General features: G+C 41.0%; 1 protein-coding gene across 6 annotated transcripts in view; it reads left to right on the top strand.

Moving 5' to 3' along the window:
* Positions 1-1,698: 1,698 nt before the first annotated feature.
* ide (insulin-degrading enzyme) overlaps positions 1,699-26,515 on the top strand; it is a 28,569-nt gene continuing 3,752 nt past the window's right edge. The window contains exons 1-19 of one of the 6 annotated variants that reach the window (XM_027014110.3): positions 1,699-1,858; positions 3,243-3,403; positions 3,654-3,861; positions 5,816-5,985; positions 7,573-7,695; positions 8,753-8,865; positions 9,048-9,210; positions 9,516-9,608; positions 9,816-9,907; positions 11,818-11,898; positions 13,167-13,270; positions 15,161-15,263; positions 18,135-18,257; positions 18,450-18,532; positions 19,103-19,247; positions 21,694-21,804; positions 22,427-22,547; positions 24,908-24,999; positions 26,094-26,205. In XM_027014110.3, coding sequence (XP_026869911.2) covers positions 1,767-1,858; positions 3,243-3,403; positions 3,654-3,861; positions 5,816-5,985; positions 7,573-7,695; positions 8,753-8,865; positions 9,048-9,210; positions 9,516-9,608; positions 9,816-9,907; positions 11,818-11,898; positions 13,167-13,270; positions 15,161-15,263; positions 18,135-18,257; positions 18,450-18,532; positions 19,103-19,247; positions 21,694-21,804; positions 22,427-22,547; positions 24,908-24,999; positions 26,094-26,205 — 2,290 coding nt within the window. In that variant the 5' untranslated portion in view covers positions 1,699-1,766. Of the gene's footprint in view, positions 1,859-3,226; positions 3,404-3,653; positions 3,862-5,475; positions 5,503-5,815; positions 5,986-7,572; positions 7,696-8,752; positions 8,866-9,047; positions 9,211-9,515; positions 9,609-9,815; positions 9,908-11,817; positions 11,899-13,166; positions 13,271-15,160; positions 15,264-18,134; positions 18,258-18,449; positions 18,533-19,102; positions 19,248-19,795; positions 19,941-21,693; positions 21,805-22,426; positions 22,548-24,907; positions 25,000-26,093; positions 26,206-26,515 lie in introns of those variants that run through there. The other 5 variants (XM_027014111.3, XM_081725206.1, XM_081725207.1 and 2 more) reach the window with 5 other exon arrangements.

The raw sequence follows: 26,515 nt of genomic DNA on the forward strand, positions 1-26,515 counted from the left end.
AAGATGACTTAATTAATGAAGCACAAGTTTATGCAGGAAAACGCTGTTTTTCATTCTTTAAAAAGAACATACATATAAACCTAAAATATTATAATTGCCTCACATACTAGCGTGGTGTTGGCCTAGCTGTTCGTAATTTAAGAGTGGTGCGCACATTACTCACTGATCAAAGTTCAAAGTTCAAAGAGGTGTTTTTATTGTCATTTCAGCTATATACAAGTACACAACAAAAACGAGACAATGTTCCTCCAGGACCATGGTGCAACACAAAAACAACAGTGCGACAGACAACATGCTACACAAGTGCAAACAGTCCAATATAGTGCAAAATGTCATTAAATAAACAATAATAAATACAGGACAGGACAAATACAAAATGAGTAGACAGTGCAATTATTTAGTACAGTACACAGTACTGGGCATATGTAAAGCGAGTTGTGCATAGCAATCAGTGACATGCTACCCTGAACATAGCAGCCACCGGTAGCAGCCAGAACAGTTCAGAGTACAGTGCTGGCTTAGTACAGTACTCTACAGCAAGTAGAATAATGTGATGTCGATTACATTAGACCTACATTTTATTGCTTCAGTATTGCTTTTGTTAAATAATACTATATTGCTAATAACATCTTCCAGCTTCGGTTTATTTAGTTAATGTTCAACATACAAATTCACTGAAATTAAGGTGAATAAAATTTAATCCAGTGAAGTTTCGTGCAAGAATTTTATTTTATCTGACAATGTCGCTGAGTTAGCTTAAATACAGCTTATTGTTTACACGTGATTTAGTTTTTTAAATTGGTCTATTTCATTATTCGAACTAAATAATAATGTGCTCATACAATAAATTCCTTTAAGAGAAATAGAATACTGTGAGGAGTGAACTACAACACGTTGCTCAGAGTAAAAATACTAAAAATAGATAAAGAAAATAGATAAAATAGATTAAAAAAGTGTATCTGTTTAGTAGTAAAGGGATTTCCTGGTTAATCGAACCTAACCAAATGAATAGTGTTAATAGACATTTTTGAAATGTTGAAAAATATATTTTCTAGAGAAGTAAAAGCTATTTGCAAAATGTACCTGTCCCAGACGTTGATGGTGTAGCAAATTGCCTTTATGGACTCGCTTTCCCGAAACATGAACCTCTGCCTCTTGATTGGTTAAGACTACAGAAATCATGAAAACATGAGACTCTGGCTCTTGATTGGTTAGGACTACAGAAATCATGGAAACATGAAATTCTGGCTCTTGATTGGTTAGGACTACAGAAATCATGAAAACATGAGACTCTGGCTCTTGATTGGTTAGGACTACAGAAATCATGGAAACATGAAATTCTGGCTCTTGATTGGTTAGGACTACAGAAATCATGGAAACGTTAAATTCAATTCTGGCTCTTGATTGGTTAGAGCTAGAGGAATCATGGAAACATTACATTCTGGCTCTTGATTGGTTAGGTCTAGAGAAATCAAGGAAACATTAAATTCTGGCTCTTGATTGGTTAGGACTACAGAAATCATGGAAACATTAAATTCTGACTATTGATTGATTAGGACTACATAAATCATGGAAACATTAAATTAAATTCTGGCTCTTGATTGGTTAGAGCTAGAGGAATCACGGAAACATTAAATTCTGGCTCTTGATTGGTTAGGACTAGAGAAATCAAGGAAACATTAAATTCTGGCTCTTGATTGGTTGGGGCTACAGGAATCATGGCGGCCTGACGGCTACATACGCGTTTTGTTGTTGAGCGCTGTAGAATGCTGCGATGTTTTAGCCGGTCAGCACAGATAACGACATCCATTCTCATTACAGAAAAGAAAACTCAATCATATTTTTGTCGACGCGTTAGGTAAGTAAACGGAATATCAACTTGAGTTTCCTTAATTTTCCTCCGTTACGGAAATTTTGATCAATGTCCTTTGGCTCACACCACGATTGCTAGCTAGCTAGCTAACATACAGAAGCGTACTTAGCCAGTTTAGCCAAGCCACACTTCTGCCCAGACTCATCCTAACGGGCGCTTTAAAGTTGTCTTCATAATCTTTAGTGTTGACAAATCCTCGTTTTTACTGGCACTAGTTAGCTAACGCTGCCTGGACAGGGTTTGGGCGGTGTTGGTCTGGTGTTATCTACCTAGCTAGCTGGCTAGTTTCTTAGTCTTACATGAGCTGTTGAAAGCGAAATTCCTCTTTAGTCACCAGCTTGTCTGGCTCGACACATTATTCATAACTCTAGCTACTTGATTTTTAATTTATGTGACTACGGAAGAGGGACACCATCTTACATGGCTTTAATTACAAATTCAGTAATGTTAAATTGGCTGTGTAAAGTAAAGATTCTCACGTGTACCGGTGTTTGATCAGCATTCAGCTTTGTTGTGTGTGAGAGGGTCTGTCAAGAGCATGTGGCAGGTGAGGAGAAACTAAGGAGCAGATGGGTCATCACTTATTTATTTTAACACACGACGACGATGTTTGTAACCTCCTGGTGTGTAACGTTTTAATATTAAGTTCAGTGTTAAATCCTACCATAAAAGTCATACTTTTGATTCAGCACCCTGTTCGGGAAATGTTCAGGAACACCCCAGAACATTGGTGTCAGATGGTTAGTCTTCAACCTTTGTGGTCTAGAAGTAAGACACCTAGATTTAACCTGTGTACAGGAGATGTACATTTCTGTATTTTCTTATGCCCAGCTTTCTAGGGAACACATTTACTTTTTATAAATAAGTAGGGTGTAAGTCACAAAAAATAATTTCTTTGATTAAGAAACTCAGACTGCATATATCAGTGTAGCACATTTAGGAAAAGAATAATTAATTCTGTATTAATGTTGCCCATCCTGAAATTTGTTTTTGCTAAGTAAAAAGCACATTGTTTCCACCACATACTTTAGAGCTCTGGTTCTTAAACTTCACAAAGATGTACCTGATATTTCATAGCTACATCTTTGCTCACTTATCTCATTGAATTAAGTGCTCACACTTCATATAGGACTACTGTGTATAAGTATGTGGGTGTAACACAATTCTGTTTCTGTAATTTATAGCTGGTATTTGGAGGATTCAGTTATTTGCTTAATTGGTCTAAAAGGTTTGAGAAACTCTCCTCTTAAAACTGTCCCAAATGTCATTCAGCAAGTTATAATTGTTAACAAAGAAAATTCAACAAAACACATCAAAAGAACAATATCATGACAATGTTCTCTTATGTCCAAGTTGTTTCAAATCTCAGAATGAGTGAGCCAGCAGTGGAGAGGGTGGTGAGTGACATCATTCGCTCTCCAGAAGACAAGAGGGTGTACAGGGGACTGGAGTTCACCAACGGTCTGAAAGCGATGCTCATCAGTGATCCCACCACGGACAAGGCGTCAGCAGCACTTGATGTTCACATAGGTGAAGGGGGCGGGGGTGGGAGAAAGCATCTCGCAACCTTTCTTTGAGTTTCAGATGCTGCATCTATCCTTGTTGATATAACTCCGTCTTTGAGGATATCATCTGTATGCTCCAATTTGTCATGATGCTTTTCCATTAATCATTTATGGTGTTTTGCGTTTAGTATGGATTATTTCTATTTTCTTTTTACTTTTGTTTTAGGCAAAGAGACATATTTGCTTAGAGGTGTCCTCTTCTGTCGTTTTATCAGGTTCGTTGTCGGATCCTCCGAACATTTCTGGTCTGGCTCATTTTTGTGAGCACATGCTATTTCTGGGCACTGAGAAGTATCCCAAAGAGAATGAATACAGTCAGTTCTTGAGCGAGCATGCGGGTAGCTCCAATGCTTTCACCAGTGGGGAGCACACCAACTACTACTTCGATGTCTCCCATGAGCACCTGCAGGGGGCACTGGACAGGTGAGCAAGCCGGAGACTAAAGACCAGCCGCTCTGTGCCAAAGCACTGTGGTGAAGTCCTTGTTTTTGTTCATGTGTTTCAAATTTCGTCAACTGAATACGCGTCCAGGTGTTGGCAAGCGTCCTTGCATTTGCGAAAGGCGCTATATAAATGCAACTAATAATTAATAATAATAATAATAATAATAATGGCATAGTGTTTTTATATTGGTTGTGGTTCTGCCATGTTTTAAAGTGAACAGTTACAGCAAAAATGACACTGTTGCCAGCTAATTCTGGTCCTTTTAGTTTCTAATAAGTCATCTGGTATGTGTGTACGCATTAAATGTTAAAAGATCTCAGCCTGTCTAGAAACCCAAGGTGTAAAACTGTTAAACTATGAATAGAGTTTTGAGATCAGATGACATTTACTAGTGGTGTGTGTTTACTTATTCGCGGGGAGTCGTGGTGCTCTTTTCAATTTGTAAAAAATGTATTATAAGATAATGATATTTATTTTAAATAACAGATTATAGTTTGGGTCAGTAGTGTTATTTTTATTTTTACTCTCCTTGTTTTTGATCTCATTTGTGGTCACAGATCACAGTAATATTGGGAGTTGCTTGAAACGATTGGCTGTCATGATCAGTGTTTCATGTTTTCTCAAGGGCTGAATTGCCTGATTATATTCACTTACTGCCTTTAAGTATGCCAAGTTAAGTACCTTTCTTCATAGCAAGTATGTGTGTGTTTATTAATCTAATTTATTGACAATTCTGTTTTTCATGTGTGATCATGCCTTTAGAGAGGCGGAGAAGATTTTGGCAAAGTCGGGTTTATGGGTGTGGGGGTTTGCTGGTGTGGGTAGGTGGGTTTTGTGTGTGTGTTTAAGACTTTGCACCTGACATCACTGCTGCTAAACGCATTTGGGACACCTGTTGACTCCTGCATGTTCCAGTCATGATGATGCCATGCTGATGCAACTTCTTTGGGATAGTTGATCTTTATTGTGAATGTGAACCAGTGTTCCTTACACATGGTATCAGTTAATTATAGGTTATGCTTTTAATAGTTATAGTCATCTTTAATTGCTGGATAATATTTCTGGAGCTCTTGACATGGATATTTTTTCATGTGTATAAGTATGTGTGTAACTTTTTTTTCTCCCCCCCAGTCTGATGGGTTACAAACCTTCTATTTGATAACCAACTTCTGGTCAAATTTTCCTTTGTTCCTATTGCGAATTCACTGTCATTCAAGATTTAAATGAGACATGAAACATTTTTATACTTCAGTAATGCATCTTATAGGCATAAATACTTCAGTGCCTCTGTTAATAAATGGAATCCTCAGTCCTTCATTTCCTAATCTAAATGAATAGTAATCTTCAAACAACTGTCCTAAAAGTGCAAATTTGAGTAAGACTAATGCAATATGTTTGTATGTACCAGCTATGTGCTGAGATGCTTGGCTATCTTGTAAGGTTTTCCTGGCTTTGCATAGTTACTCAACAGTTTATGTGCCATATTTGCATGACATTTGGACTCTGCTCAGTTTGTTTGAACAGAACCATATCTTTTCTTTCTTACCGTCTGTCTCTTTTGGTTGTGGTGGTGTGGGTGGTGCTCCTGTGTATCAGGGCTTTCCAATCTATGCCCCCAAGGTAAATTTGGGTTAGAGTGCTTTTTGTTCGTGCTGCCAGGTGACATATTTTGTTTGATGGATGCTTTCGGGAGTTAGGATTGTTGGACCTGTTAAGCGTGAATCGTGGTGGTATTATATTTGTATCCTTGGTAATCTTGGTTATTCTGTGATCAAGTTTACTCAGACTTTACTAATGTCCTTGTAGCTGGCAATCATGAAAAATTGATCAATTTAATGATTTAATACACTATTAATATGTATGCATGCTTGAAGGCTGTGTCATATGCACTTTGTTTTTACCTTTTTTTTTTTGTTGTTTGTTTTTTGGGTAGGTTTTCCCAGTTCTTCCTGTGTCCTCTGTTTGATGAGAGCTGTAAAGACCGTGAAGTGAATGCTGTGGACTCTGAGCACGAGAAGAACTTGATGAATGATGCCTGGAGACTCTTTCAGCTGGAGAAGGCCACTGGGAATCCTCATCACCCCTTTAGCAAGTTTGGAACAGGTATCCTTTTTTTTTTTTTCCTTTCTATGGAAAGTCTAAATGATCTTGCCTACAGAAAGTCCAGGAACTGAAATACTCCAGTGTTCTGTGCTTTCTCAAGGGTTAAATAAGAAGCCATTAATGTCAGCTGGGTTGTTTAAACTGCTGTGCACTCCTGAACCTACCATACCTGCTTCATGCTGACTCCTATTTACCATCTGGAACTGGAATCTTTCTGTTAAAGAATATATGATCACGTGGTCACTTTTGTTGGCACTCAGATAGATAATTTAATAAAGGTGCTGATTTGTCTTGTTGGGTCTCATTGTAGTTATTGATTTGACATATTATTAAACATTTTCATGTGTCATGTCAAGCCCAGCAATTAACACACACAGCGAAATTATTGATCTAAAACCAAATTGGTATTAATTTGGTTTTTGATTAAACATTTATGGCACAAACTCAACATGCACACATCAAATATGACCATGGTTTTATTTAACTTCTCTTTAGATGGTCAGCTCTATAAAGCACCAGGTGGTTGGAAAATGTACATTGTCAAACACACCTGTGTCTACACCTTCCAAATTTGCATGGCTGCTTGTTCAATGGTAATGTCTAAAATTATGCTAATTAAAGGAGAAACCTTTAATACAGCTGTCTGTATTTTTACAGGGCAGTTTACACTTGCAAATGAACAAATCCTTGATGTCTGTGTGCTGAGTCCAAAACTCTGGGAAGGAAATTGGCTCTGGACCAGACAAATCTTATCCCATTTCCCTTTGCAGTCAGAAGCAAGGCCAAAGCTTTACAGCACCTCCTGAGAGCTGTGGCTATGTATGTCTGTCTGCCTTTCTTTGTTCAGAAAGGCAGTGACCACTAAACTGCCAAAATAACAGGCACAAGGGGATAATGGCCAAATCGATTTATGATCCACCATCATAAGATTTATCTGATCCTGAGTAACCAGGTGGTGGCAGTCTTGAGTTATATAAGCCATACCTGCCCTAAAATTAGCCCTGACTAGTGGACTGAATGAAAACAATGAGGCTGTCCGTGCAGTTCTTTTTGAACGACATCCACATGCCGGAGAAATGAAGCTCCTATCTGATGTTTTTTCTACTGGGTCAGCAGACATGAATTTATGGAGCACCTTTCTGCATGACAGGATGGTGTGATATTAGAACCGGCTAGTTCACATCACAGAGCTATGTGGTTGTTGAACAATAAGAAACCGCATTTGGCTCTTTTAGCAACCAATGCCAAAAGGCTGGATTTTCTGTGTGGTCTATATTGTGCTGTCACTACTGAATGTTACAATTGTATTGTGTGTTGCTGTACCTTAAAGCGTGTTTGTGACATGGATAAAGATTGACCACATTATTTTTGACATTTGTTGGAGCATGTGAATGACGTGATTCTTCAAAACCACCCACATTACATTCATTAGGAATTTCAGAGATTGCCCAGGCAAATACTGCAAAAACCAGTACTCGGGAACTTTTATTATTATTCTTATCATGCAGCCCAGTTCTGAATAGGTCTGTAATACCACATGCACTTTTTTAAAAATTTATTTATTTAATTAATTTTTTTAAATAACAGGCAACAAGCTGACCCTGGAAACAAGGCCCTCACAAGATGGCATTGACATTCGTCAGGAGTTGCTGAAATTCCACTCCACGTTTTATTCTTCAAATCTCATGGGACTTTGTGTTCTGGGGAGAGGTCAGTCACTTGCAGATACGCATGCACCCTGCTGAAGTCACTTGCACTTAGACTGTGAGCCCTCAGCCATGTCATGTGCAGATTTGTTTTTACTGCAGGCCTTCTGAGATTGACTGCTTCCCTGCTCTTTACAGGAGCTGGCACATCATAAATTCAAATCCCATGCCTTGATACATTTGCAAATTACTTGTATAGTGCACACAAGGGACTTGCTTCTGCTGCACTTTCAAGCACAAGCACCCGTAAAATGCTTTTGACATCTTACTCTTCAGAGGTTGTACAATCTTCTGTCCCTCCGTTGGACAGAAGATGTTGGTGAATTCTTTGTTTTAGTCTTGGCCTCTCTGTCGGGGGCAGGGAGAGTCTGTGTTTAGGATGTGTCCCTTTTCTCTCCCTCTCCTGACAGTTGACTGGGTTTTTCAAAGTTGTGGTGTTTCACACAGGCTGTCAAAAACCAAGCAGTCCCCTGACACTGTCTAGGGTACAATTTTTATGAGTTTTTGCACATTCTGCCCTCAAAATGATGGCTTTGTACCTCAGGATCTCTGATTTCCTATAGTGCAACTTGTTTATTAAATGTGTTATCTGAATTGACTTTGGACTGCTAAATGGAAATATTGCTGGTCTGTTCAGTAACCATGGTAATGGTGTTTTGCATTGTCTTAAATGTGCATGTTTCTCTGACAGCTGGACAGGGGCACATTTGGCAGCTAGTTTTATGATGGCATGACCTCATAACCAATGACTTTTACAGCTCTTCCCCCACAAAGAGCCAGTATAGCATTTAGGGTTTTTTTTGGGGGGGGGGGTTCCTCCAGTGGTTTGGCTAATATGAGAGACAGACTCGCGTTCAGACAGAGTTGACCTTGAATCTTTAAAGACATCAGCCTAGTACACAGGCAGCCTCTGCCAGATGATTCATGAGTCTTTGCATGTTGGGGTATTTGGCAAGAGAAAAGGCATGAAAATGTAACTCCATGTGCAAGTCTGCTTCCTGTTCTGAGAATTTTGTTTGTGTGATGCTAGGATTGTGATTGTGCTGTATGTGTCTTGTCAGAATCTCTGGATGAGTTGACGTCTATGGTGGTCAAACTCTTCGGAGAGGTGGAAAATAAATCCGTGCCTATCCCAGAATTCCCTGAACACCCATTTCAGGAAGAGCATCTTAGGGTGAGCCATTGAATGAGAAACTCAAGGCATTACAATACTATAGTTAGCTTCAACCACTGACGTCCTAATAATGTATTTGCAATGTAGTATTACAAATGCAATATATGTTTCAAGCAGGTCCACACTAAATACTTGGTCTTTCTGCACATTGTTCTGCTATAAATCTGTGTATCTTTCTGCAGCAATTTTATAAGGTGGTACCCATTAAGGACATCAGGAACCTGTATGTAACCTTCCCCATCCCAGACCTACAGAAGTACTACAAATCCAACCCTGGTCATTATCTGGGCCACCTTATAGGACATGAGGGCCCAGGGAGTCTGCTGTCTGAACTGAAAGCCAAAGGTGGGGTGTGGTGTTGAGCTTCACAGAATATAGCTACCATCTATGGAGACTTAAGGTTTTCCACAGTTGGCATTGCAGTTTGGTCCTAGTCTAGTCGTAATCCATTTCTGGGAAACCATCTGTATTTTGCTATTTATGCTATGATGTATAGTATACTACTTTTAGAGTGTCCTTTTGGGATATGAAACTGTATGAAGTCACCAATATCTATGTGAAGCCAGTGGATTCTGCACATGAAGAATTGGTGTTGTTTGATCTGTCAGTGGTGTATGTTTTGTGTTAACGTTCGCGTTTCTGATGTTTAGGCTGGGTTAACACTTTAGTTGGAGGCCAGAAGGAGGGAGCCCGGGGGTTCATGTTCTTCATCATCAATGTGGATTTAACAGAAGAAGGATTGTGTGAGCACCAGGGGGAAGGGTGTTGGTGAAGCTTGTGTTTGAAATGCTAAAATAACTTGATACTGAATTGAAATAATTAAATAACAGAAATGAACTGGTTTGAGTTTTCACTGGTGGTGTCTGGTCAAATGTTTGACAGATTGAAGCTCACTAATTCATCTAGTCAGTCTAGACTTCAATGTTGTGCCACTTCCTCTTTGTGTTCAGTGCATGTGGAGGACATAGTCTTTCACATGTTCCAGTACATTCAGAAGCTGCGTACAGAGGGCCCTCAGGAGTGGGTCTTCCAGGAGTGTAAGGTAGGCTTAATAGCAGTTCATTTTTGTAGTTGAATGTTTGACTGACTTAAGGGTTTATGCTGGTGCAAAGTAGATGTTTACGTGGAGGGCTGAGAACAGCAACAGGAATACAGTTAAGCAGGAGCAATGCAAAAAGTAATTATTGTACATCCACGCTATAGACTGGACAAAATATATAAATGAATATATTAAAACCCCAGCGTTTCATCATGAATATCAAATGAACCATAACCATCTTACTGCTATTGAAGATATTAAGATCCTAGTCTGTTCTGATCACCCCATGTCCCGGAAGTGAGATGTCACTGTGCAGATTTGAAACTTGATGTAGTACACAGGCAAATGGTAATAAGATATGCAAACAGCTGGTGTTCAGGTGGAGACGCAAGGAAAGGTAAGATGCGTATATTTATATAGCACATTTCATAGGCAAGTTAATTGAAGACATTTTCCAAATAAAAGAAAGGTGTAACACAAGTGATTAAATACATTGTAATTAGGTTTTATATTTAAAGTGCAGCAGAAATAAATATCAGCGTTGAAGCACATTTATTGGCAAAAGAAAATTATAAATGTTTTTAATCTAGATTTGAAAATAACCATGTTTGTGGTTCACAAATTTTTCTGAATGTTCCTGAATGTTTGTTCTGTAAAGCATAAATGCTAACTGTTTCACAGTGTGTATGACTTTTCTCAGGCCATTAATGAAATGACAGTGCATGTTTGAATGTTATCTGTAGTATATTCAGTGTGACCTGGATTGTGACCTTTTTGTTTAAGGACTTTTTTGACACATTTTAAATATCATTTTAAATAACATTAGGTTTACAAATACTAACTGGAGAAAATCTGCACAAGTCTCATGTCTACTGCAAAACAATGTGTTTTAAAGTTAACCTTTTCAAAGTCCAAATTTATTATGTCAACAAATGCTTAAAAATTAAAAACTGAAAAATGCTGTTTGCATGGATTTTAAACTCCTTCATGCTTATACTTGATAAAACCACCTTTTGCTGCATTAACAGCTATAAGTCAGTTGGAATAACCTTCTACTGTTTAGGGATAATTTGTGCCCCTTCTTTCTGTGACATTTACTCAGGCTGTTTGGATAACACTTGCGGACTGATGTTTTCAAGTAGTGCTGCATATTTTTCATCTGTCTGTTGGCCATTGAAGAGTATTCACCTTTTAGTTGTTCAACCATTTCTGTGTTGCTTTGGCCTTGCACTTGGGATCACTGTCCTGCTCACGGGTGAAGTTTCTCCCAAGCTTTACTTTTATATCGGACTGAAGCGGATTGTCTTGCAGTATCTCCCTGTTTTGCACAATCTCTCCTTTTTGTTTGAGTTTTGTTTGTTTTAGCAATATATCAACTTCACTGTTGGGCTGGTGTTTAAGAAATGGCCAGTGCTACATTTATTTTTAATTTTTTTAACCTGCATGGCGTTTTGAATGTTTCTCATTTGATCACAAAACTGTATCCCACATTTTAACTGGGTCACTCTGATGTGTTTCTTCCCCCCCAGTAATGGATTCTTTCTAACTGTCCTCCCATATAGACCAGTCGTATGCACATCCCTTGATCTTGTTGACTTCACAGTAGTTCAGAAGTCACAGAATATTTTCTTTAATGAAGCCAAGGTTAATTAAATTAATTGGACTGCACAAAATATCCATTTGTCATTTGTAATCCAGATGAATGTGATGACCTTTTAATGAGGTTGAAAGCTTTTGTAAGGCACTGTATAAAGAGCAAGCTGTTCAGGATAAAACATTTTGCATTTATGAAAACCTTGACATTTCCTACAGAGCTGAAAGCAGTCTCGGCTAAATGCAGCAACTCATCAAAGAGAACAATCTTTTTTGCTTTTTTGGAGCAATGGTCTTATTATTGTTTTGTGTCTGTGTAGGATTTGAACACAGTGGCCTTCAGATTCAAGGATAAGGAGCGTCCGCGTGGATACACCTCTAAAGTGGCTGGACTTCTGCATGTAGGTTCTCTCTCTCAACCTTTCATGTTTCTGAGAAAGTTAATCACTATGGCTACATGCACTTTTCCAATCCGCTACGGATGCTTGCTGCTGTGTGGATTGTTTTGTCAATGATATATTGGTGGTTTGTTTTACATGCATACATTTGGTTACAAGCTGTTTACTCTTGTGAATATGAATATTTGACTGGTCACATTGATGCCTTGAGCAATATATTCAGGATTATACAGTAATTTTATTATTATTATTTTTATTTTTTTTTACATTTTAGGAATGTAAAATTTTTTTCTGTTGCTGGCTAGAGGGAGAGAAAAAACCAACAGCTAAGGTTCTATGTGCCTTTAAGCAATCTACACAGTTGGTTAAGTAACATATAGGTAAGATAGCTAGCTAGCTACTTTGTTCTTCTGTGAAGGAATGTATTGGCACATTATTTATTTAGCAGGTTTTTAGTAATGTTGCATGGCAGTGTGATATGTGCACTGAGCAGGCTAATTTTCTTGTCATGCCCTGTCAAAATGGCAGCATCCAAGTTCCATGCATCTCTGAACACACTTGTATTCACTCTTAATGAATACTTGGTAAACTGTAGACCGTTCAGTTCAAAATTGCATCACACACGTGCTCCTAAATTAAAAATGAATTCGCATTTTAAAAAAGAGAGTAAATGCAAGCATTTTACTCCCACCATAGAACCCTGATCTGGATTTTTTTTTTTCTTTGTTTGTTTAATGGTTTATTTATGATACCCTTTCAAACTATACCGATGTCATTTTTCCTGCATTTTATAATACTTGGATGAAGGAAAAAATGTTTTAGTAGTTGCATTTACGCCTGACATTACTGCTTGTTTACCCCATAGTGAGTGTCAAGTTACCCTCAGTTTATGCAAGGAAGTGCTTAACTTGGAGTGATGGAATATTGATTCATTGCACTTCTGTTCTCTCAGAACAGCTAATGCTGAAAGGTGTCATGATAAACACTGTTGTTTTTTGGGACTCTTAATATAACGAAGCAGCTTGGTTTCCTGGATGTCTAATTTTGCTTTCTCCCAGGGCTCGTGCTGAGTCACTTGACCCTCTCTGGGAGAGAGAGCCACACGTTGGCCCGTCTCCTCAATGTCACCATGCTATGCCTAGCAGCTGCTGGGAGTGTGTGTTTAGGACATTCATCACAGCTACCAGAGACGACGCTCACAGCGCCTTCTCTTGTCATCATGATTTTGGTGCTTTGTCAAACAGTGCTGCACGTATGTACACGTTTCCTAGTATTATCCGCTGGAGGAGATTCTTGCAGCAGAGTACATGCTGGAGGACTTCAGACCAGACCTTATAGAGATGGTGCTGAAGAAGCTACAGCCAGAAAATGTCAGGTTAGTCAAGAGTGTGTGTGCGTGTGCGTGTGCGTGTGCGTGTGCGTGTGCGTGTGCGTGTGCGTGTGCGTGTGCGTGTGCGTGTGCGTGTGCGTGTGCGTGTGCGTGTGCGTGCGCGTGTGCGTGCATTCACACACCCAGATCTGTCTGCTGTTTGCACATCCTCTCATTGTTTTCTTGACCCCACCCTGCTGAGTCATACTCACACATATCTCTGTCTATATCTCACTGCTTCCCACTCTTCTTTCCTAATCTCCCTGAACCAGCATAGGCTGTACCAGCCCAGGTCTATGTGACAGCCACGGCCACCTCAGCTGGACCCTGCTGTAGCCCCCACCACCCCCACCTGCTTGGCTTTCACACCCCACTGGAACCACTCAGTACATATGCACCATCCTAAAAAAATGGGTGACTTTCTTGACACAATTTATGAACCAAGAATGAATTGCTTCTTGGTTGGGGTGATGGTTCTTGTGCAGACTTGGAATAAATGCTGTGCTTCCCTTAAATTTACTTCTAAGGCTGGCTGCTCCCTTGTCACGTGATTTTGAAGTGTGCTCTGTCTCCTGAGGGGGGTGGGTGTGTGTGTGTGTGTGTGTGTGTGTGTGTGTGTGTGTGTGTGTGTGTGTGTGTGTGCGCGCGCGCACGTTGTTAGGGGCAATGCACCATTTCCTCCCCCCCCCTCCTTATAGTGTGTATGGAATGTAAGCGAGCTTTGTGAATTCAGTGAATTCCTAAGAAGATTTAAAACCGAATTACTCCACAGTGGTTCTTATCCTCGAGCCCACTACATCTTACCTACGGATGGAAGAAGGCAGATACCTCACCAGATTTTCCATGGTCTGCTGTTGGACTGCTATATGAGCTGTTGATGCAGAGCACTTGGTGCTCCCTTTCTAACACTTTCTGCAAGCTGCCACATCTTGCTCTTTAAGTTGTATACCCAAGAACAGCCGTGTGTTGCTGCAGTACATCTCTCCTCACAGATATTTGGTAATGAAAGGCATGGCCTGCCTTAATGCATATACCAGACAAGTAATCCTTATTTTCACCCTCTCTTGCGGTCAGTTGTGGTTATGATGGTTATGAGATGCACATCCCATTGCCGCATCTGCTAAGTGTCTATTTCAGTGTCAGGGGTCACGATGGAAAGAGAGTATCATGGAGTCTCATTCCCAAGCAGAAGTCGATGAAAAGCGAGCTTCTCTGGAAATCTACTTAAGTGCAGCTTGCTGCACACATGTAAAAGTCTAGGCCTCTGGATTGATTTAGCAGCCATGTTCACAGAAAGCTGATCTACTTGATTAACTGCACCAGGGCAGTAGTCTTAAAAGTAGGGCAGTGGTGGAAGTCTGTACTACCAGGTACTACCAAGCAGCCAGGTAGGTCATCTGATGGTTTATAGATGCTGGCAGGAGTCACTGGACCCCAGCCAGCACCAGAAGGCTCTGTGTGTTTCATTTTACCGGTAGAAGTGGTTTTGGTTCACACACATGCTGCTCAGACCTGCATACAGTGACTATTTTAGGCTCCGATTTGCAATTAATTGATGCCAGTGACTCAGAATAGCGAGATTCTGAAAGTCCCCATCGATCAGAGCTGCCCAGATTGCCTAGGTTCATTTCTGTCCAGATATAGAACATCGATCCCTGTCCTTGTGTGCCAGATTAAGGGTTTGTTGGGAACTCAAGCTTTCCACATATAATGCAATCATCCTGACTCTGAAAGCCACTTACTATAGAGCAGACTTTCTAAAAGCAGAGTTCTGCTGTCCGGCTCCCCCTGGGAGGCTCTGGGAGATGGGAAGTGTCGGTGTCTGTAAACTGAGAGTGCCCTGAGAGTGGATTGTACTAGAGGTATTGACGCTGGTCTATTCCTGTTCCTCTCCAGGGTTGCCGTCGTCTCCAAGTCTTTTGAAGGACAGACGAACAAGACGGAAGAGTGGTACGGAACACAGTACAAACAGGAATCCATCTCCGATGAGGTCATCAAGGTGAGTGCAACTTTCACTCATTTACGAGGTGGGTCAGTCAAACTGCCTGCTGTGGTTCTTTTTGATGCTATGTTACTAGCTTCATCTGAGCCATAAGAACTGTCAGGTCAGTTTTGTTACATTTTGACCTTTTTACAATGGACATATTTACAAAGCAGCTTTATAGCACTGAATGAACTATAACTGTAAGATGTATTCAGCCATCTCTCATTGTTCTGACTGTACCAGTGTAGCTGGATTTGGGGTTGTTGGTAAACATTTAGTGCAGTTTCCAGAATCTAAATATTTTATGAACTGGATGATTTCACTAGCCTAATGCACCTGAGATTTAACTCATGGTTACAAGCAGCAATCATGTAATGAGGGAAAACTTCAGTGATTGCAGGACTAAAATATGAAAAACTCATTCTAGGAACAGACTTGCACAATCCATTTACTGAATTACTATGCAGCAGGCATCAGTAAATGGCAGACCTTTTTCCAAATCTGGTCCAAGCGACAGATCCGTGACCAATTTTCTGGTAAATTAATGAGGATAAATAGCATTCATTGGGTGTTGTCACCTGCCCCCCACCCCACCCCAAAACTAATCAGTCATAGCAATAGACAACAGCCAATCCAGTTAATACAGCCAATAAAATAACTTGTTTGCCCTGTGTGGCCAGTTTGCTAGAGAAAGTTAAAGGGACGTGAGTCTGATGACAATATGGCTTGCTTCAAAATAAGGAGGGCAGATGTGCGGGGAACTGAACAGCTAATATTGAAGGGACAAACCAATTTATGTTCGTTCTTCTGACAGTCGGTTCTATACCAATGTGGCTTACATATTCTGAAAGCATTAATTATCCCGTAGGTGACATTTTGAAGCACCATTCTGAGATGAAGCACAAATCTTTTGTGCAAACCTATCCAATGAAGTCCATGCCGAGGCCGTGCAAAATAACCAAAATGAGACACGTGACCCAGTATGACGGAGCTATCTGACACTAGTACGCACTAGTTGCAATAAGCGTCGAATCTAAAAATGGCATTGCTATATTATATAGGTCACACCTGATCACAGGTATAACACCGGGGGGTGGGTGGGTGGGTGTATAGCTCTGAAACAGGTGGTCTGGGTCACCACAGATGGTGCCCCTGCCATGGTAGGATATGAGAAGTGGACCTACAGAATGGATGAAATAGGACAACCCTGATCTCATAGCTTATCACTGCATCATCCATCAGGCAGTTTTTTATGCCATTCTGTCAGAAGAATTTGCTGAAGTAATGAAGTAAACACAATGAAGAAACTCCTCAACTTTAGGGCATCCACATCCCCTCAGCATTGCCTGCTGAGGGAGTTCTTGAAAGATGCTGAGGCAAACACCAATGACCTGCTACTGCACAACAGTGTAAGATGGCTGAGCAAAGGCAACGCATTGGGACGTTTATGGGACATTCGAAAAGGACTTGCAGCTTTCTTGGAGCAGAGTCAGAAAGCAACACCATTTTCTCCATTTATTTGTGTTTTTGGCAGGATAAGCATAAAATAGATATGGTTGCACTTTTGGTTGACACCACATCACACTTTAATAAGCTCTGTTTAAAGCTGCGGGGCCAGAATGATTTTAATTTGTGATTTTGATGACCACCATTTGCTCCTTCCAGTGTAAGCTGGGTGTTTTTCAAAGATCTTTTAAGAAGTGTGCAAAGTTCCCAAAAGTGCAGGAACAGATTCGAAATGAAAGATGTTTCTCCGTAGGTTGACTTCATAACCCACTTGTTTAGAAACTTCATTTAAAGGCTTGACAACATCAGTCTTGGGTAGCAGCTTCTCCCCTGAATGCAGAATCCTCTCCTCTTCAGAAAAGTCAGAGGTGGGAACATGCTGGATTTCTACAGCTTGTTCACCAATCTGCAGACCGATGTTTCATTAAGAGAGCATTTTGAAGTAACTGAACCTGCTACTTTCTGGCTTCAGACTGTTCCCAGGTCTAACTAAAATAGCAGTACACACTTTGATGCTCACAGTGGAGAAAGCTGACTCTCAGCTGCAAGTTGGTCAAAGACAACTGTACTGTTCCAGGCACTCCTCTGAGCACCTACATGTGCTTGTGAATTCCATCAGCAGCCAAGCATCTAACTTCTGGCAGAGCAGTCACATGCCCATTTATCTCACTAAGAAAGGGAGTTGGAAAAAAATGGAGAGAAGGGATTGTTCAAGGTACTAATTGCACCTTTTCTAAAATAGAATCTTGTCTATCTTGATTTATTTTTACTTGACATGTAGGTCTTGCATTCATTAAGCTATGATTACTTTTATTTATGTTAAAGATTGCTTTTTTTTTTTACTATGCAATGCTATACAGGTTCATAATGTATATTTGATGGATGTAGTTGGTGGTTATAATTTGGACTTTGAGGTTTGGATCTTTGCTGGGAATAGATTTTAGCTGGACCTCAATAATTTATTTTACTGAATACCTCCATTATACACCCTCTCTTGTGGCTGGCATTACAATACATTTGAGTGTCTGTGCAAAACTTTAGTTTTATGTTATGATTTTTTTTAAAAGTACATGGTTTTGGCTAGAGAATTGTCATTGACGAGATGGGGAAATTGGTTTTGTGTTGGCAGACAAAAATGTCTGGTATGGGCATACAACTTGTAAAACCTTGTTTGCTGCTTATATGTGATGTCTGAGTGAAGCACTGTAGCATGTGATGGCACCTTTTAGCACCTTCTCTGTTGACTACATCCCGAAATTACCTGTGCAGCTGAGATTTTATTGAAAATCAACACGAAGACTAGAATATTCAACATGAAAACTAGTAGAATTTTTGTCTGATTTTGTTTCATTTGAATCGCCGAGTTAAACTTTGTTTCAGAAATGGCAAAATGCTGACCTGAACGGCAAGTTCAAGCTACCCATGAAAAATGAGTTTATCCCCACCAACTTTGAGATATATCCTCTTGAGAAGGATGCCCCGGCCTACCCCAGTTTGATCAAGGTACCTTTTCTAAATGAATTGTGGTTTGCAAAGTATTTTGGGGTTTATTTTGACATGTCTGAGCACTTGTTTGGCCAGCATGACTGAAGTGATCTCAGCTCTGTTCATGTGACTGATGGCAGAAAGCCCCTCTTACTACACAGTTACTGTTTTTAGGTGACTTTTAAAGGTTTGCACTTGTTCTTTCTGTAGGACACAGCGATGAGTAAAGTGTGGTTCAAGCAGGATGACAAATACTTCCTGCCCAAGGCCTGCCTGAACTTTGAGTTCTTCAGGTAAGCACTCAGAATGGATCTCTCTTCATCTGGGCTGTATCTCAGCTACCACTGTTGTCATTAGCAGGTGTTATTGGGAATGTTGTGTTTTACTAGAATCCTTTGCTTTTATGGCTTGCCCCACATGTTGCTAATCTGATGCATGGATAAAAGTAACATTTTCAGTCAGAGAGAAAATCAGTGCCGTTGACGTGTTCTAGGTACGTGACGTTAAAATGGTCCAGTTAATGCCCCGTGATGGAGAGAGCCATCCACTACACAATTAAGCTTTTGTATTTCTTTTATGAGCTTGTATGTTTCTATGATGAGCCGTTTTGGAATTTTGTAATGTTTTCAAATGTCATTTTGTGTGGTTTGCTCTCTTTGAATGTGGTGCAATGCTTCCCTGAAGTCCTTATTTCCCTTTAGCTATCCTCCTGCACCGCCGTTACCCTGTGGTGGCTAAAATTTCTTTGCATATGATGGAATGAAGAAAGTTCTTGCAAAATGAATATATCAGGGATTTTCACTAAGCCACTTGCAGATATTGGTTGTAGCCCACTAATATGTTTGGGTTGATTATCTCCCCAGCCCCTTTGCTTACGTGGACCCGCTGCATTGTAACATGGCCTATTTGTACCTTGAGCTGCTCAAGGACTCCCTCAACGAGTATGCATATGCAGCCGAGCTAGCTGGCTTGAACTATGATCTCCAAAATACCATCTATGGGATGTATGTAAGTATCCAAATAATCCTCATCGTTGTTGCATCATCCCACCCCATGACCTCCGCACTCGGTTCCCCTTGTCGCTAAATTCCAAAGCCTTCTTCCTCACCTCAGACAGAGTTGATCTGAAAGTCTTTAGAGTCTGAATGTGTGTCATTTAATTACGGATAAAGTCATACTTGAATTTGTTAACTCACGGGATCGCATACAAATAAAGAAAGCAAAGTTGTTGTTTTTTTGGTGCTTTTATGGGATGCTTCTAAAGCAAGACCTCCTTCCATTGTGTCGTTGCTGTCTACAGTAGCTGTTGGTTAGGAGTAGACTTGTAGGTAGATGGTAGTTGCTGCCCTCGTTGGCCTTGCCAGTATTCAGGCTGCATATACATACTCTTTTAAATCTCCTCACACTCACTCACCCACTCTCTCTCTCTGGGGTTTTTTGTTTTGTTTTGTTTTGTTTTTCCATCTGTTCATCTGTTCTCCATGTTGTCTATTTTGGATGTCAAGTCCACTTTTCTCAACAAACATGCCTCTGTTTTTGTTCTGTTTCTTTGTTAGTCGCTACCTATATGCTGACCCCCTCCACTGCAACATGACCTACCTGTTTCTCAGGTTGTTGAAGGATGATTTAAAAGAGTATACATATGCAGCCCGACTGGCAGGGCTGGGCTATGGCACAGCCTCAGGAATGAATGCCATCCTTGTAAGTATGGTGCCTTAATTAGCCGTTCCCCCTTCCTGTGTGGAAGGAGGGGCAGGGTGCAGGGGCGGGAAGCATGAGGCTTGAGCGTGTGCTGAACTGACGCGTTTTCCAACTTTTCTGCCTACGTCTCGCGTCTCAGTCAGCATGATGGGTGAAGCGTGAAACTGCCCGTACAAGCTAGGTGCTTCTTCCCAGCCCAGCTCGAGGACCGCTGCAGTGTACCGTAGCTCCGCTAGCGTGCCTTGTTGTTGTAGTCGGTCACGTTGTTGCAGAGGTCAGCGGGTGAAAGTGACTTGCAGGCACTGCCCTTCACAAACAGGGCTCGGGCATTGCTGCTCTGAATAGACCATGTTTACCTTCATTTCAGAGTTTGCGGTGACAGATTTTCATTTCATAGATACACACTCATGAGTGTAACACAAGCAGAGCCGCTCAAGAAAATGCTCGTTTACAGGAGCTGCAGCCGTTTTGAAGCTACTGTTGCACACTATTCACTAAAGTGTATTGACCTTTCATCTGTACAGAAGGATTTTGCACAGGAACATTTAGTACACATGTTAATCTGGTTTCTTAGGTTTTTAAACATTGTCCTATAAATGCAGGATATGCATTGTGTTGGAAATAAGGTACGTGAATAAAGCCTGAATGAACTCTATTTGAAGTCTGTAATTAGATTTAATATTTTGTTGTAATTAGGTTTAATATTTAGCTTGTGCTCTAGTGTTTACAGAAGCTCAGGGATAGAGATCAGTTGTTACAGCTTAGTGGGTATAACTAAAATGGTAATTATGTTCTTGTACTGACATGATCTGCTCTGAACACCTGAATAGACCCATTTCAGAGTTTGTGTTGACAGATTTTTGAGGGTGCGCTCATGAATGAGTATTCTGGGGTTAAGAGAATTTCCAGGTGACTCTTTCTGGTTGCTTATTGATTTTAAGCCGTTTGATTTGTTCCTGCTTCAAGGCGGTCACGTGTTGATCATTCTGTGCCTAGTTCGCGATTAAACAAAAATGGCAGGATGGACAGAAGGCTGCAATCACTGTACTCCAGATCACATTTGATTGTCAATTTTATTGTAGGTTCACAATTCTAAATGAAAGGTAATGGGGTATTTGTTTTATGGTGCATTTTATCTGAAAATCAAGACTTCTTTACAATTACACTTCGCCCTCTTTCTGTACTAAGCTGAAGAGACTCTGGTCAAGGGAAAGAAGTGAATGGCTGTCCTGGGAGCTACTGAGCACGCTCAGCGAGAATGCAGAGGGGTGGTGTGAGTGGCATGTGCTGCGTGAGGTGCTGAGGGTTTGTTCAGTTATTATTAGTGATGTTTGGAAGCTCTCAACAAGTATCCTGAGATTTCATTGAACTGTCTCTTTTGGCTGTGCTAAATATTCATTATATTGGTGGTGGTGTATGAAAAAAGGATTCTCTCTCTTCCCCAGAAGTTGGCTAAGGCCTATTCAGTTAACCTTATGCACACTTCTCAGCTGTGTGTGTGTGTGTGTATGTTTTGGAGGAAGGCATCTCTTGGGGCTGAATACAGTGATTATTTTCTCCAAGCTGCCAGAATGCGAGGTGGGGTTGGTTGTTGGGGCTGGCAGCATTTCCTGCTAGTTTCATATCTGCAGTTGCAGCGTCATCCTTTAGGGCCCAGCTGAGGTCTGTCCATCCTGAGCTCACCTGCATACACGAGCGCTCACACGCTTGACTTTGCCCTTCTGTGCTGACTCAATAACACTCTCTCTCGCAGCTCTCAGTAAAGGGCTATAATGACAAACAGCACATCCTGCTCAAGAAGATCATTGAGAAAATGGCCACGTTCGAGATTGATGAGAAACGCTTTGACATCATCAAGGAGGCGGTGAGTAGCATGTACATCCACACGGACGTGGGGCTGGCATCGGCGGCACACCGCACGGCTGCAGCTCGGCCACCTGTCCCACACAACTCCACCTCACTTGGCTCTATTTCAGGGCAGACTAGGTTGGGCTGGTATTGAATTATGAACTTTTCTTCCGAAATGTCCTCACACACACCCAAGAACCTCGCCTTTAGTGTTGGAATATTGTAGCTGACTCAGCATTCAGAGAGCACTCAATAAATCTAGGATTACTGTGGTAAAGCTGCAAACTCAGTGCTTTTAATTGAAAGAAGATCCTGCACAGTTTAGATTTAATCCTGATCCAGGTTTCGAAAGTGCCACACCAATGCATACATTAAGTTGATTCTAATTTATATCAAATTGGATTTTGTAATGAACACTCAGGCTCATATAGTTTAAGATATAATCAGGGTTTTGTATTTGAAGGTTCTTGATTATTTCACTGAACAGAAGGAAATGTTTGTGTAGGACAGGAAGCCTGCATGTTCTGGGGCTCTCTGGGCTAGCTGTCTACCTCTCTTTGAGAAGAAATTGAATACATTCCTTTGTCCAGAGGAGGTTTTACAGTGCTGACTATATTTCTTGCTTGGTCTGACTCCAGTATATGAGATCTCTGAATAATTTCCGTGCGGAGCAGCCTCACCAGCATGCTATGTACTACCTGCGTCTGCTCATGACTGAGGTAGCCTGGACCAAAGATGAGCTGAAGGAAGCACTGGATGGTGAGACATGCAAACACACTCACTCCTGTGCTTGCACACATACTGTCACGTGAAGTACGTACACAGTTTAAAAAAAGCATGGTGCCTGCTCTTAACAAACTAATAAGCTAGCAGATGTTGCTGCTTAAACCAGTGACTTATTTATAAGTTTCGACATGTTTTCGTCTCATGGCATTCTCAGCGGCATTCAAAATTGGTGAGTACATGTGTCGCTAAAAATACTCACACAGTCAAAACGAATACTAACAAAGACTCAGATGAACAGATCAACACGAGAAATACAGCCTGTTCAGATGTATGCATAAATGTTCACATTCTCCAGGGAAAAGCTGTAAAGAGAGGGAGAGGGAAAAGAGGCTAATTCCTAATTATCTGGTGCCAAAAATATGAGGTTAAATGTATAATTCATTCCTGTTGGTGCCATGCTGTCTAGAATCCAAAAATCTTCTCGTTTTAAAGTCGTCTTGATGTCCCCACCTTTTCTGCCAAGTGTTGACTGTTTCTGTACCAGTACATTTAAGGGCTTGAAAATGACTTGACTCTATAAAGTGGCCACAGGCAATATACGGTCCTTTTCTCCTGATAAGGCTCTTTTGTTCAGATTAGTCTAGGTTTTAGTAGTTTTGATATTTGCCCAAAGTATTTTGTTGAGTATGGACAAAATAAAGTCTAAATACCATTCTTGGAATTGCACATAATGCAACTTTTCCTCCCATGACAAATGTAGGCTTCTACAGTAATTGGACATAGTGATATCTGGCCTACCTTTAAATAATGCTAATAAATAAAGGTTTATTTTGTTTGCCATGTTATTGGAGTGAGTGATTATCGTGCCTAGATCACTGGATCTCTCTGAGGTCTTCAGAAAGACGGCTTTAGATGTGTGTTTCTGGGGCGAGGTTTAAGATTTCCAAAACGCAGGAAATGAATTATTCCTCTGTCTGGAAGATCACCCACTACTGGATAAATCAGAAGCCATGCCAACTTGGCCTGGCCAGGCCACCTCTGCATATTTTTAAGACATCTGCAAAACTTCATCAGGGGACCTGCAGGTAGCTCGTGCGGCTGTTGCTATCAAGGTGCACGCGTCTGCCGGTAGGAAGAGACTGGACAAATCTGACCTACATAGGAGATACAGCAGGGAGAAGCCATTCCAGTCTAAAACGAACGTCACAGCAAGAAGTTTGCTGTTGAATGTCTAGGCAAGGACCAGGACCTGGAACGATGTGCTATGAACAGATGGGACAGAGCTAGAGTTGACTGGCCACAGTACCAAACAAAAGCGCACACAAATGTCTAGAAATGTCGAGGTTTGGGGTTATTTTCCTGGCCAGCATGCAGTCATAGAATTGACTGAAAAATCACTTTCATACCAGAGAGTGCCAAAGGAGAATGGAATATTTTGTATTTTCTTTTTTTAAATAAATGATTGTAATGTGGAATATCCATTGCTTTACTTAATAGAACAGAACTTATTTAACTGTACATTTAGTTTAACTTGAGATCAAATATTGATACCTACTAGTGTGACCGACAATCTCTTAATCATAACTGTATGAAAATGAGCTTAACCAAACCATAAACAAAGACCTAAGAATGCTTTTTTGGGAGAAGGTACACATGCTGCTCGCAGGCAAACCTTTTGATGACTGTGTGCTATACCAAGGTGATATGGTTTAAAGATTCCAGACTCCAGGAAATCTAAAAAAAAATACCCCCCAATGACCTCTTATGTCTCCATCTGTATCACTAAGAGCAAGGGTTTGTCAAACATCCAGAAGCCTTTATTAAGCACTCTGAACACTAAATACTGAACAGAGTGTTTTGAGGTTTCGCCTCGGAGTATACTTTTAAGGTCGGGCATATCAGTGTGTTGGGCTTAACACGTCTGTCAAATGTATATCCTGTGTCCGGGTTGGGTATGCGATTTCGCTGGCTTGATTGCAAACGCTGCGAAGATGTGCAGCATCTTCTGCTCCACTACTCCCCTTTTCCAGCACCAGAAGCGTTCTCCATCTGTCTGCCTCTGTTGGTTCTAATCTTGGCATGTCCGTCTGGGGTCTCACTTTTGCCATTAGGTTGTTTTAATATCGCGCTCTCTCTCTCTCTCTCCCTGCTCCTCTCAACCTTTTTCTTCTTTCCTCGTTTGTTGTGCTCCTCGTCTGTCCTGTTGATCATCCCCTGCTTCCCGACCGTCTGTGCTCTCTGAATCTGGGTCAGACGCACCATGAATTTAGAGTGGCCGTTTCATGCGACTTGGTGCTTACATGCGTGAGGGAGCAGCGGGGGGGGGGTTATTGGCCTGGATCGCTGCTTTACCTTGATAATGATTGTGAATTGTGTGTCTGAATCATTTTCAGATGTCACTCTGCCCCGCCTCAAGGCCTTCATACCTCAGCTGTTGTCACGGTTACACATTGAAGCCCTGCTTCATGGCAACATCACCAAACAGGTTTGTTTGAAGCATTTAAAGGTGATTGAAGGTTAATTTCTATGGAGTTTGGGTGTACGTGTGGGGAAGGGTGGTGCGTGCGTGTGCCGGAGACAGAAAAAGTCAGCATTACAGCGTAAGCAAGAAGTAGTGTGAGACAGCGTTTTCTGTGCTTTGCAGAAGGTCCCCTGGTATTTGGCTGACACGCTTTCACCCCCTGATCCACATAAATAAGTGAAAGCGGAGCCGTCCTGCTGGAACGCTGTTCTGTCCTCTAGCTGTTAGCTGAGCCGACATCATCTCTCAGCCTCGTTGGATCTGCTGATGAAATCACTTCTTATCTGAACCCAGCTAGGAGTGTGTGCATGTGTGTGCATGCATATATACATCAGTGGAGGGATATGTGCGCACAGGGGGATGTGTGTTGGTGGCTGAATTGAAAGTACATTCAACAACTGTAGTGTTAGTATTTAAGTATTATACTATATTTAGTATTCATAGTGTTTTTCATAGGTCTATATATGTGTATATACTATCCAAAGTTCTGATGGATCTTAAACTGGGAACAAGAGAAAGGGCATTTAAAATATTTGACACCATATTGTACAGGCTGTCCTGTATGTGTCATCAGTTACAACAGAATATATGAATATCCATAAAGAACAGCTTGTGAATTTCTCTTTTATGTTGTATATAAAAATATACGCTCACCAGCCACTTTATTAAGTACACATTGCTAATACCGGGTTGGACCCCGCCTTTGCCATAGAACTGTTCTTAATTACTTGTGGCGAAGGTTCAACAGGGTGCTAGAAGCATTCCTCAGAGCGTTCGGGCCATATTGACATGATGGTATCGTGCAGTTGCTGTAGACTTGTTGGCTGCACATTTTGTGATGTGAATCTCCTGTTCCATCACATACCAAAGGTGTGCTATTGGATTGAAATCTGGTGACTGTGGAGGGCATTTTAGTGCAGTGAACTCATTTGTCATTTTCAAGAAACCGGTTTGAGGTGAACTTTGTGACATTGGCACGTTATGCTGCTGGAAGTGGCTATCACATGATGGGAACATGTATATCCATCTATATCTCTTTGTTTTCTCTCTCTGTGTAGTCTGCTCTCAGTATGATGCAAATGGTGGAAGACACATTAATTGAGCACGCTCACACCAAGCCCCTCCTCCCAAGCCAGCTGATTCGCTACAGGGAGGTACAAGTACCGGATGGTGAGTGAGTGTCTGGCTGTCTCGCTTGTTCTCTCTCTCTCTCTCTCTCTCTCTCTCTCTCTCTCTCTCTCTCTCTCTCTCTCTCTCTCTCTCTCTCTCTCTCTCTCTCTCTCTCTCTCTCTCTCTCTCCAAATGTCACAAATGCTCCTCATATATCCTCCCTGCAGGACCACTGTAAAAGATATACACACACAGCTGTGTACCAGACTTTAAGGGGTAAAAAAAAATAAATAGTTACCCCAGCAAGGGGGCCATCACTCTTCAGAACTATATGCACTCCTCTGTATTTCCCTTCCTCGCTTGCACGCAC

Source organism: Electrophorus electricus, chromosome 12, assembly GCF_041902795.1.
Source record: "Electrophorus electricus isolate QZ-2024a chromosome 12, ASM4190279v1, whole genome shotgun sequence".
NCBI classification, from domain to species: domain Eukaryota; kingdom Metazoa; phylum Chordata; class Actinopteri; order Gymnotiformes; family Gymnotidae; genus Electrophorus; species Electrophorus electricus.